Here is an 11070-nt window from a genome sequence, read left to right on the forward strand (position 1 = left end):
GACCTGGGGCCGTGGGGAACACTGCTCCCCACACTAGCCCTGATCAGGGGCTGCAGTGTCAAAGCTGAGGGTGGCAGAGGGGTAGACCACAGAACTGGAGTGGGTGCCTGCCCCAGATTGTCCCTGTGGCGGGGAGGGGGAGCCCTTCCTGAGTTTGACCGCTCAGGCCTGGGCTGCCCAGATCCTCCTGTGTTGGCAGGTTCCATACTAGGCCATCCAGCTGTGTTATGGGGCCAAGGGCTTTGCCTCCCAATTGTGGGCAGTATCCATAGCATGGGCAGTTTTTGGGGCACTGTAGTCACAAGACAGGTGCTCAGGAAGTACAAGCTTGCCCTTGGTTGTGTTGGGGTGACCGAGTCCCTGGAGGCTCTCAGACCTGCTTGGAATCCCCAGTCCTGGGGGCTGGTCCAGCTCTGGGCAGGTCTGTGGCATCACCGATTATTAGTGACTGAGAAGCTGGCAGGACTTCAGCTTCAAAGTCAGGGCAGAGCAGGAGCAGGTGGCACCTGCACCCTTGCCTCCCCAGCCTTTTCATTCTGCCAATGCTGTCTGTGGTGCGGGTGGACAGGGGTCCCACGGCTGTGCCCCATTCAGACCTCCCTGTGCTCTTGGGCGCAGGTCCTGAAGCTGGCCTCCACCCATACCTCCTACCTTTGGGGCCCTCTTACTCCTGTTCCTCCAAACACCTAACTCTGCTTTCCCACACCTCTGTGCCTTTGCACAGGCTGCTCTCTTGCCTCCAGTGAACCTTTGACTTTCCCATCCCCCTACAGTGCCCCTTCCTCACACATGCTCCCCCAGCCCTGGAACAGGGCCCATTTAGGCTCCAAGACTTTGGATATGGACATGCTTGAGGCATGGAGAGATATAACATCCATCACTGATCACACATGGAAAAGTCCCAGCAACTCCAGTCTTAACAGCTGGGCCAGTGTGGCATCCCAGCCACTCGCCCAAAACATCCCATCTGTCCAGGGATCCCCAGAATCTACCATTTCCTCAGCATTTCAACTTGGGTGCAAGGTGCCTTCCGATTTTCATGCCCCAATTTCTTTCCACTGCCTGATGCTTCAGATGGAGGCCTGGGAGGCAGGTGTGCCAGAAAGTGCAGCTGAGAGGGACTGTGTCAGCCCTCCCCCACTACTACCACCCTGCGAGGCTGAAGCTGACTCAGGCCCAGCACCCAAACTGCTGAGTCCTTTCAGCACTTTGAGATTTCTTCCTTTGTCTAGGAGGCTGAAGACATGGCCTGAGGCTCTGCAGCTCCTCCCAGGGGCCCCAGGCCTGGAGTCGGCCCCCAAATCTGGGGCGTCTCAGAGGCAGCACAGTCTGGAGTTTTCCATCCATGGCCTCAAGACCCAGTTCTTAGGAGGAGGCACCAAGGCCACAGGACAGAGTGAGCTCCTGCCCCAGGCCCACCAGGTGCCAGCCTCAAGTCACTGGGCCCTCTGAGCCCTGTTTCCACTGCTCTGTCCTCGGGCACTGTTGAAATATACTTTTTATTGCATTTCTGCCGTTTTACAAAAATATGACAAAATAAATTAAAAACAAATAAATAATCGCCTATTCTGTGTTTTCTGTTGTTTTTTTTGGGGGGAGTGGGTGTTTCCTTTCGTTTCCTCTGGCCTGATCGAAAGGAAAAAACGGCAGATAGGGAGATCCAGGCTTTTGCCCCAGGAGGGGGTGGCCAATACTGGGGTTTTGGGGGCCAAAGCATTTCCTGGGTGGCAGCCGCTGGTCCGTGACTGCTATTGCATGAGAACAGGAAGGCAGGGCGCCCAGAGGAGCTAGTGCCAGCCACTGGGCCAGCACACAGCCTGAGGACTGGGGCTGGAGCTGGGTGAGGCTGTTGGGGGCTCGGGGAGCTCAGAGGATGGTGGCAGTGGCGGAGGTGCGAGGCTGTAGAAGCTGGCATCCCCTGGCAGGGGTTGGGGGGCAGGTGGAGGCCCAGCTAGGGCACAGGGCTGGCACTCAGTGTTGGTGGCAGGGGCCTGGTGGGGGGCAGCACCCTCACCTCCGCAGCCCCATGGCCCATCCCACTGCCAGCAGCCAGCAGGCGGTGTTGGGGGCCGGGGAGGTGGTGTTGGCGTTGATGGCGCAGGGCTCCGGATGCAGCGGGTGCGAAGGGTGGGAGCGCCCACCAGGGTCAGCGCTGTCCCTGCGGAGGTGAGATGGGCCGTTCCGGGGGATGCCGTCCCCACCTTCTGCTGCCGGATCCCGCTCGGGACCCAGCCTACACTCCCTCCCGAGTTCCAGGCACATCAAGGCCTTATTGCTTCTGATCAGTGTCTTGGTGCGTCCCCTGCCTAGGCACTACATCCCTCCTACTCCAGGGAGAGGCTAGTCTGAGGAAGTCTCTGATTTCAGACTTAAGTTTCTGGTCCTGCAGCTGCCACCTCTTGGGCTCCCTGGTACCATTACTGGACCCCTGGCTGGGGTCGGGACCAGCGTGGTGGGAGAGGCTGAGGGTGAGGCCTGCGCCTCTGCTTAGCACAAATTTGTGGGTGCAGCCTGTGCCCAAGTACCCCAAGCTCCCTAGTTGGGCAGCCCTAGCCTCTACCTCAGGAAGGCCTCCTTGAACACTGGGCAGCAGGGTGAGGAGTTGCATAGAGGCCTGGGGGGTCCAGTTCCCCCAGAATGAGCTGGGTGTGGGCAGGAGAGGCTGGGCCAGATGGTTGAAGGGGCCTCCCTCATCTCTGCTGGCACCGATGCTTGGTGGGCGGGGTGCCCTGAGAGAGCACTGGGACAGGGGGCTTTGGCATGAGGCTCCAGGTACTCAGGGTCGTAAAGAGTCTGAGCCAGCTCTGACTAAGAGGCTTCAGATACCATGGACCCAAGTCCCCAACTAGTACCAGAGACTGGACCTCATCTGTCCCTTTCGGCCCCTCCCCCCAGGCCTGGCCACCCCACCATACCCCCAAAGCCTGGCCCAGAATCCCCACCCCCGAGTTAAAGCTTGTGACCTGAGCCTTCCTCTTCGGGCCGGAGGGCATCTGGCTCCTCAGCCGCAGCCTCATCCGCCAGCCCACTGCGCTGGGCCCGGCCACTGCCACTGCCACTGCCACTGCTGGGGATCCCGTCCGGCCGGGCCTGCCCGCCCGCCCCGTTGGCCCCAGCCTCAGCCCGGGTGCCCCCGAAGGGGAAGAGCTTGCCGGCGTGGAAGGCCTTGGGCGGCGAGTGGCTGCGCTCGGGGTCCCGCCGGGTCTCGGGTGACTTGAGGAACTTGAAGCTGAGGAAGGCTGGCAAGCGGGTGTCGCTGCCTGTGGGCGACTGGGCAGAGGGCAGCCGGGCGGCAGGGCCTGGCCCCGTGCCTGTCAGGGAAGATGCAGACCCCGATGACAGGAACTTGCCCTGCAGCGGGATGATCTGCTTCAGCTTCATGACATTATTGGGTGCCAGCAGGGACCCTGGGCGCTTGGGCCGCTCTGGCCCGTGGCCACCCGCCCCGCTGCCCTTGGCCTTGGCCGAGGCCTTCTCAGGGGCAGCGGGGTCCAGCCCAGAGCCCTCAGCCCGCGCCTCCTCCCGGCCACTGGAATCACGCTCCCGCCGGGCATGGTGCTCTGCGTGGCGCTGGCGCTCCTCTTCCTCCCGCCGCCGCCGCTGCTGCTGCTGGTAGCGGTGCTGAGCCTGGCGCTCGTGTCTCTGTGGGGAGACAGGCCATTAGGAGGACTGGGAAGAGAGGATGTGTGGGCTCTCTGCGGAAGCGGGAGAGATCTAAACACTTATTGGGCACCAACTGCATCCCTACACCCAAGACAGTGTTTTCTGAGAACTGAGAAGAGAATGTTTACTGGCCATCAGCTCTGTTCCCAGCCATGTGCCAGACACCATCTAGGAAGTGGGAGAGTGTAAACAAATATTGGATATCAGAGGTTCCCCACTTTCTGGAAGACTGGTGAGACAGAGCTGTGACTGGCACAGACCAGAGTCCACACTGGCCAGCGACATAAATTTGAGTGCATGTTGGCCACTCTGAAAATTTCTGAGGAATGCACCAGAGATTGAGTTTCGGAAGCATCAGCCATGTCCCTGACCTTGAATAGGGTACCGCTGGATGAGCTGGCGGTGATTGAATGTCCAGAGTGCCAGCCTGGTGCCAGATGGCTCTGGGATTCCAGAAGGGACTAGGCCTATTAAGAGCACTAATTATTACACCGGGCTTTGCACAGCTGCCCTCCTGCCAAGGTGTGACTGCCAGCTAGGCAAGGAGGAGATGGCCCACTGACCAGAGGGGTAAACTGAACCCTATCCCATCCTGCGTACCTTGAAGGCCTCCCGGCGCTGGTACTCGAGCTTGGCCATCTCCTCAGCCACCCAACCCGGGATGTCGGGAATGGCCACGTGGATAAGGTACTTGAGAAGCAGAGCAAAGTGCTGAGGCAACAAAGGAGGAGGCTACAGGCCAGGGACCACCACCAGCCCGCCCCCCAGCCCGCCCCCAGCCCAGCCCCCCAGCCCTGCCAACAGCCCCACCTCGAGCACCACCACAGACACGATAGCCGCCTCGGGGCTGAGCCAGGGGAAGAGGCGCTGCAGCTGCCCACACTGGCCGATGAGATAGCAGTTGACTACAATTGCCAGGACACCCATGGCTTCCATCACTTTCTGTAGGAGGACACAGTAGGGCAGGGTCAGCCCTCCTCCCTGGGCCTTATGCTCCTCCCTGTGCACCTCGGCTTGGAGCCCTTGGCAACTCCCACACCTGCCACTGGCCGATGTTCTCAACCCGCTGTCCAAAGGGCCGTTGTAGCCCAGTGCACAGCTTGAGGGCGTCACTGCGGATCTCAATGAGGTTGTTGACCAGGGCGCACAGCGCAGCCAGTGGGAAGGCGGACGAGAAGAGCACAACGTAGCCGAACTGCACGAACATCTCCTGGTAGTCCTGGAACGTGTCCTGCGGGTGGGCACCTGGGTGTGACCTCAGGTCCTCTCTCAGACCAAGACACCTCCCACCTTAGACTGTCTTCCTCTGTCAAGCCTACTCCCTCAAATGATCCTAAACGGACCCAGAGCCTCTCCCTCTGGCAGTTTCCTGACTACATCAAGGGCCTCCCCATTACCCGTACCCCCACCAACAGACCATGTGCCTACTCCCGAGGGCCCTCCTGCCTCCGCCCTCAGACACCTGCCTCACCTCGTACTTCTTCATACAGCTTTCGAGCTCAGCCTGGGTGAGCTGGGGTGAGTGCTCCTCCTCAGGTGGGTCGATCCAAGAGGACCGGTTCTGCCGCCGCTGCCTCCGGGCTGAGTCACCTGAGCCAGGCTCTGGTTCCGGGCCCCCGTAGGGCCCCTGGTCACGGCCCTCACCCCCGGCCCGGCGGAGGACAGTTGAGGGCTCCCGCTCAGGGCTGCCAGTTGCTCCTTCCACCTCATCGTCCTCTTCGGCCAGTGTGAACACACCCGGCTCCAGCCCCTTCTCCACCATTGTGGGGCTACCCTCCTCCAGGAGGGCCTCTGGGCTTGGGCCAGGCCGATGTCGCCCAGCCCCCCGCTCAGCAAAGCTGACTTTCTTCAGGCGGAGCCCACAGTCCAGGAGACCACCCTCCTCACCCTCCTCCTCATCTTCGTCCTCCTCCTCATCCTCCTCCTCCTCGTCCTCTTCCTCCTCTTTGCCTCCCTGTGGTCTGCCCCCACCTCCCCTCCTTCCCCTGCTGGCCGCCGCTCCACTGTGGCCTCCTCCTCCTCCTCAGGTGCCCCACAGCCCCCGCTGAGACACCTGCGGCCCCCTCCGCCATCGCTGCCACCACCCTCTTCAGCCTGGGGTTCAAGGTGGTGGGGTGCAGAGCGCCGGAGGCTGAGCAGGCCAAGCAGGGCCCGGGCCAGCTCCCAAGCAGCCCGTAGGCCAAGCTCGCCACGGCCCAGCCGTCGGTACAGGTGTGGCTGCAGGACCTCGCGCACGTTCTGGAAGAACTGGCGGGTGATCAGCAGAGTGGCCAGCATCTAGGGGCAGGAAGGGGGTGGAGAGAGGCCACGTGGGGGGCAGGCGAGGTCCTGGGCACCAGGACAGGCTGCTGGGATGGGGCGCTTGTCCTCCCAGAGCACGTTTCCAGATAGTGGCTCTGACCCAATTCTTAACTTGCCCTTCTGGATGTCCCTGGACACACAGTCCCCAGCCTCTGCAGCCTCTACCACTGTTTACCTGCTACCAACCACAGCACTCCCAGCCAAACTTGCTGAGGGCTTGGGGCCATCCTGCTCGTAGCATCATTCAGAAGCTCAGCCAGTGCCTGGGGCCTTGAGGGGCCCCTGCTACCTGTACCCAACCAATGGAGCCCCATCTCCCCACAGCATGCACCCTCAGCTTGGCATGAAGCCCCCAGAAGAGTCACACTGCCTGCCCCTGGGGCTCGCCACCTGCCCATACTTTGGCCTGGGCCAGGCGCAGGAGGCCCCGAAGGGAGAGGAGGAGCAGGCGGAACCGCAGGGCCATAAGCGGGACCAGCACTGCCCGAAGCTGCCGCTCGAGGCTCTGGGACAGGGACAGGACGAGCAGGAGCTGTGAAGGGACCGATGGACAGGCGGACGGACAGATGGGGGGTGACAGGCAGAGAGAGGACACATGGATGGACGGACGGACAGAGAGGAGAAAAGGATGGAGGGGGGAGGGGCTGGAAAGCCCATGGACCCCTTGGGCCATGCCCGGTCCCCCGCTGGCCACATGGGGGCCACTGCCTCGGGCCAGGGTCTCACCTCTTTCAGGCGTTCCATGTCCTTGAGGTAGAAGCCGATGTAGAAGAGGCTCAGGTAGGAATTGATGAACTGGAACTGAGGGGAGCAGGAGGGCATTCACCATGCTGCTCTTGTCCCCAGGAATCCCCATTGTGCCCCACCTGCTGGCTGCCACTCACCAGGACGACCTTGATGATGAGGTGTTTCTCGTAGGCGCTCTCCAGCCGGTAATTCTCTGGGGGCCAAGGGGACAAGTGAGGGGGAGACTCGGGCTCCCTGTGGGCACAGGTGACCTTCCTCCCCAAGGCCCGGGCAGCAGGGACCTCTCCATGAAAGGCGTACCCATGTCGTTGAGCCAGATAGCTAGCTTCTTATAGCCCTCTGCACTTACGCTGACCAACAAGGCCAGCACAACCTTGGGCAAGAAGCGGGCAAGACGGGGTAGTCCCTTCACACTCAGTACCAGCTCCTGCGGGGACAGGGGTTCACAGGTCACCCTGGCAGCTGGGCTTGGCTCAGGCTGGACTTAGGTAGGTGGTCACCAGGTTGGGGCCAGGGCTGGGGGCTGGAAGAGGTCACCTGCAGCTGGAAACAGCCGAGCATGAGCAGGAACACGCAGGCCAGGCAGGTGAGGCACAAGGGGACACTCACAAATAGCTGGAAGAACAACCGCTTCCAGGGTGGATAATAGAACTCCTCGGCCCGTGTCACCGGGCTGATACGTCGCACGCCCTGGCAGAGGATGAAGGCCAGGCCCAGCATCAGGAGAAGGAGCTGCCCCCACTCCATACACCTTTCCCAATCCTCTGAAGTCAATTTCTTTCCACCATGCCTTTGCTTGTGTGGTGCCCCCACCTGGTGCACCCGTCACAGTCTCTCAAATCCAGTCTCCCACCCCTCTCCTCTGAGAATGAGGGCCCCCTACTTGGCACATCCTTTTTGATGCTGCAGCTTGATTTCACACTTCCTGTCTTTGTTCCTGCAGTGCTCCCTGCCTTGACCCCACATTGTCAGAGTCCTTGGAATAAGCATCCCCTAACTCACCCTGAACTGGGGTCGTGGCTCTTCCACAGCTTCCCCAGGTGAGTCAAGTGTCCCCCACTTGTAGGCTAGCTCTGCACCCCTCTGTTTCCACTCCTCCAAGAATAGCGTCGACCAGACCACGTTGAACAGGGCAAAGACCACACAGGATACATCTCGGCTTGTCTGGGGGTGGCGGAGGAGGGCTCAGCTGTTGGCCAAGCCAGATCAGGGAAGAGGGTGTCTCTGGTGACCCAGCCCCTGCCCAGCCCACGCCTGGCACCTGATCTGCCTCTGTGAATGTATACAGGACAGAGCCGAAGACAGCTGGGTACACCATTGCTGACGTGTAGAAGCCCAGCCAAGCAAAGTACATGGCAATCTTCACACCAAAGTAGTCGCAGATCTCGTCTGTCAGGTGTAAAAGGGATTCTTGGTTAGCCCTGCCTGCCTCCTGGGATCCCTGCCCACCCCTGGCCCGGGCCACACCTAGCGGCTGGTTTTCACACACAGCCTGCACCCATGACTTCATGAGGCGGTTCAGGATGCGCTGCTCGTGGACCGGGAACACTTGCTGGATGATCCCACGGGCCGCCAACTCAGGGACTGTTGGGGGACAAGAATGGGTGACCCCCGCCCCTCTGCCTATGTCTGGCCTGGCCAGGCACCCTTGGCTGAAACCTAAGTCACAACTTTTTGCCTGCTCTTAAACCTGCAGAGGCTCTTCCCAGGGGTGTTCTGGGTGGTTGGAATATCTAGTTCTCCTTCAAAATTTGAGAGGTGTAGGCACAGGCACAAGTAGCGGAGGGTGTATGAAACCTAGAAGGATGGGGTCCCAGTGGGGAACCATATTTTCAAATAAAGCCGTTAGCCTCAGTTTATTGCTCTGAATGACTAAAGAATGGTGCAAAGTTGACTTCAGAAGGTGAACTTGCCCTTCTAGTGGAGAAACTGAGGCCCAGGGCCACACAGCACAATATACATGGACTGCTGTCTATGGTTCTGCCCCTTCTTCATCCCAGTCTCAGAAAAGGTTCTCTTGGACCTGCCCCCTGGGGCATAAGCTCCACCCTTTGCTATGGCCTCGCCCCTTCAGCGCATTAATTGACTAGCTCCAGGCCCCGCCTCCTGCCCTGATATGTTGTCCTTTGAGAGCCCCACCCAACTCCCCACGAATGATTGGAGGGTTGGCCCCGCCTCACTCACTGATTGGCTGGTCCTCCAGAAAGCGCACATTGTGCAGCGCCTCACCCTGCTTGGCACGCAGGTTCTGAAGCCAGAAGCGGATGATACTCTGGCGCTCCTACAGGGGACAGGGCGTGAGCACAGCAAGTAGCCGTCTGGGGGTTAGGGATATGCGCTGGGTGCCGAGCTGGCGCACCTGGGAGGTGAAGAAGCGCAGCTCACTCTCCACATTCTCATAGATGAAGTCCTCCTCGCAGGAGAAGCCACGGGTACCCCCGCCAAACTCGGCCTTCACTGCTTTGCGCAGACCCAGCTCATCAGCCCCTCGGAGTAGGCTGCGGGAGGGCAGGGGAGATGGGATCATGGGAGACCCTGGCTCACCATCCTGAAACTAGGGATGGTGCACCTGGCGGCCACCTGAGACAAACAAGAGGCTGGACCTCGTTGTTGGCACTTTGAAGGGTGGGGAGCTGGGTGGCAGGGTCAGTGAGAGGCCAGGGCCAGGGACTCGCCTCTCATAAGTGGCGGTGACGAAGAAGGCATAGGCACGCGTGTGGCGGTGGTGGCGGACTTGCACAATGAGCTCAGGGATGCCCACGCGGATGTGGTTCAGCAGCCATAGCAGCGTGTGGTCATCCGTTGTGTCTGCCAAGGGGCACAAGGATTGATGGCTCTTGCCATGAAGGGTACGAGGCCTCCTACAGACGGACTCCCACTCAGGGGAGCCCAGCTCAGGGGAGTCCCCACTGGGCACTGGGCGGGTGGGCACAGGTACCTGGGAAGGTCATCAGCACGTCACAGTTCTCCGTGGGCACAGTCTTCATCCATGCCTTGTGGGACACTAGGTATCGACCTGCTTGCAGGAGCCGCTTCCCAAAAAGCTTATCTGGGGGGCAGGCAGGTTAGGCCAGAATCAGGCTACTCCCAAACCAGGAGCCTGGCTTCAAGCCTTTGCCCTGCTCACACACTAGCCAGGGGTCCTGAGCACTCAGCCTGATATTCAAGGCCCCGTGAGCTCTGGCTTAGGCTTGTTTCCTTCCCTTCATGTCCTTGCACCAGAGAGCCCACCTTCAGGAGTGTCCTTCCGTCAGGCCCTCCTTTACAAATCTTACTCATTCTTGAGGCCCAGCTCCGCCTCCAAAACCACAATCAATGGGGTGCTAACTCAAGCAGCCCTGAAAGCTTCACCACATTATGTCAGCGCGTCCTCACAGTTGGGTGCGGTTCTTACCTCCGGTTCATAGGTGGGGAAACTGAGGCCCAAAGCATTTAAGTCACGCGCCCAAGGTCACACAGCGGAGCTGGGATTCGAACCCAAGACTCTATGATTCTGTTCTCTCTGTGGAGAGGAACTCTCAGGCGCACCCCTGCCCAGCCGCGATCCGGTAGCCCAAAGGGTGACGGGGCTCTGCCACGAGCCTGGGCTCTGGGAGGGGCGTGTCCGTATCTCTGCTCTGGGACCCCCGCCGGCTGCACCGTCCCGCCGGCGCTTGCCCAGCCGCAGTGTTGGGAGGAGCCAGCCCCTCGACTGGGCTCCAGGCTGGGGACAGCTGATTCCAATCCCCCTCCCGGTCCAGCCGCCGTCTGCATTACAGGCACCTGCAACCCTGACAAACCGAGCCGCTGCACACCTACCTAGAACTCCGGACGCCGGGGCTGCAGGCTCGCCCTCTGGCGGGGGCCTCTTGCCGCGCTCGCCCTCCAGGGACGTGCTCCCGGCGCCGGAGGTGGCCTCGGCCATGGCGAGGGTAGAGCAGGTCAGGGGCTGCGGGCGGCCGGGGCTCCTGGGGGCCTCGGGCGCATGGGGCCGGTGCAGCGGCAGAACGCGCGGGAGGAGTAGACAAAGGCCGCGCCCGCCCGCGCCAGCCGCGGTCCCCGCTTGCCTGAGCTCTGCTTCTCGTCCCCGCCCGCGCCGAACCTCGAGTCTCCTGCTCGGCCCTGAGCACGTCGCTCTGGGGTTCTCGACTCCGCCCTTGTTGTTTTCTGGGTTTCGTTCTTGCCCGCCCACCTCGCTCTCTGGTGCTCGTTCCCGCCCGCACGGAAGGTGCTTTCCCCTCCCTGTCCCCGCCCGCGCCGGATTCCAAGTCTCGGTACTGCCCGCCCCGGACTCCCTGTCTGAGTCTGGAAAAGGCACGTTTGGAATCTGAGGTGGTCTTGATTTGACTACAACTAAACGTGAGAGGGGGAGGGCTAATC

At 61.0% G+C, this 11070-nt stretch overlaps 1 protein-coding gene across 1 annotated transcript; it reads right to left on the reverse strand.

Annotated features, from left to right (window-relative positions):
- Positions 1–1480: 1480 nt before the first annotated feature.
- ANO8 (anoctamin 8) lies at positions 1481–10615 on the reverse strand. Its single transcript, XM_039867779.1, is given in 19 exon segments — positions 1481–2158; positions 2964–3642; positions 4264–4374; positions 4474–4605; positions 4703–4894; positions 5135–5634; positions 5637–5940; positions 6691–6765; positions 6849–6904; positions 7012–7138; positions 7249–7401; positions 7714–7875; positions 7973–8100; positions 8179–8295; positions 8896–8992; positions 9071–9209; positions 9387–9519; positions 9650–9760; positions 10510–10615. Coding segments are annotated over 19 exon segments (3693 nt in total). The 3' UTR covers positions 1481–1787.
- Positions 10616–11070: the final 455 nt, after the last annotated feature.

Source organism: Pteropus medius, unplaced genomic scaffold (genome assembly GCF_902729225.1).
Source record: "Pteropus medius unplaced genomic scaffold, Ma_sr-lr_union100, whole genome shotgun sequence".
NCBI classification, from domain to species: Eukaryota; Metazoa; Chordata; class Mammalia; order Chiroptera; family Pteropodidae; genus Pteropus; species Pteropus medius.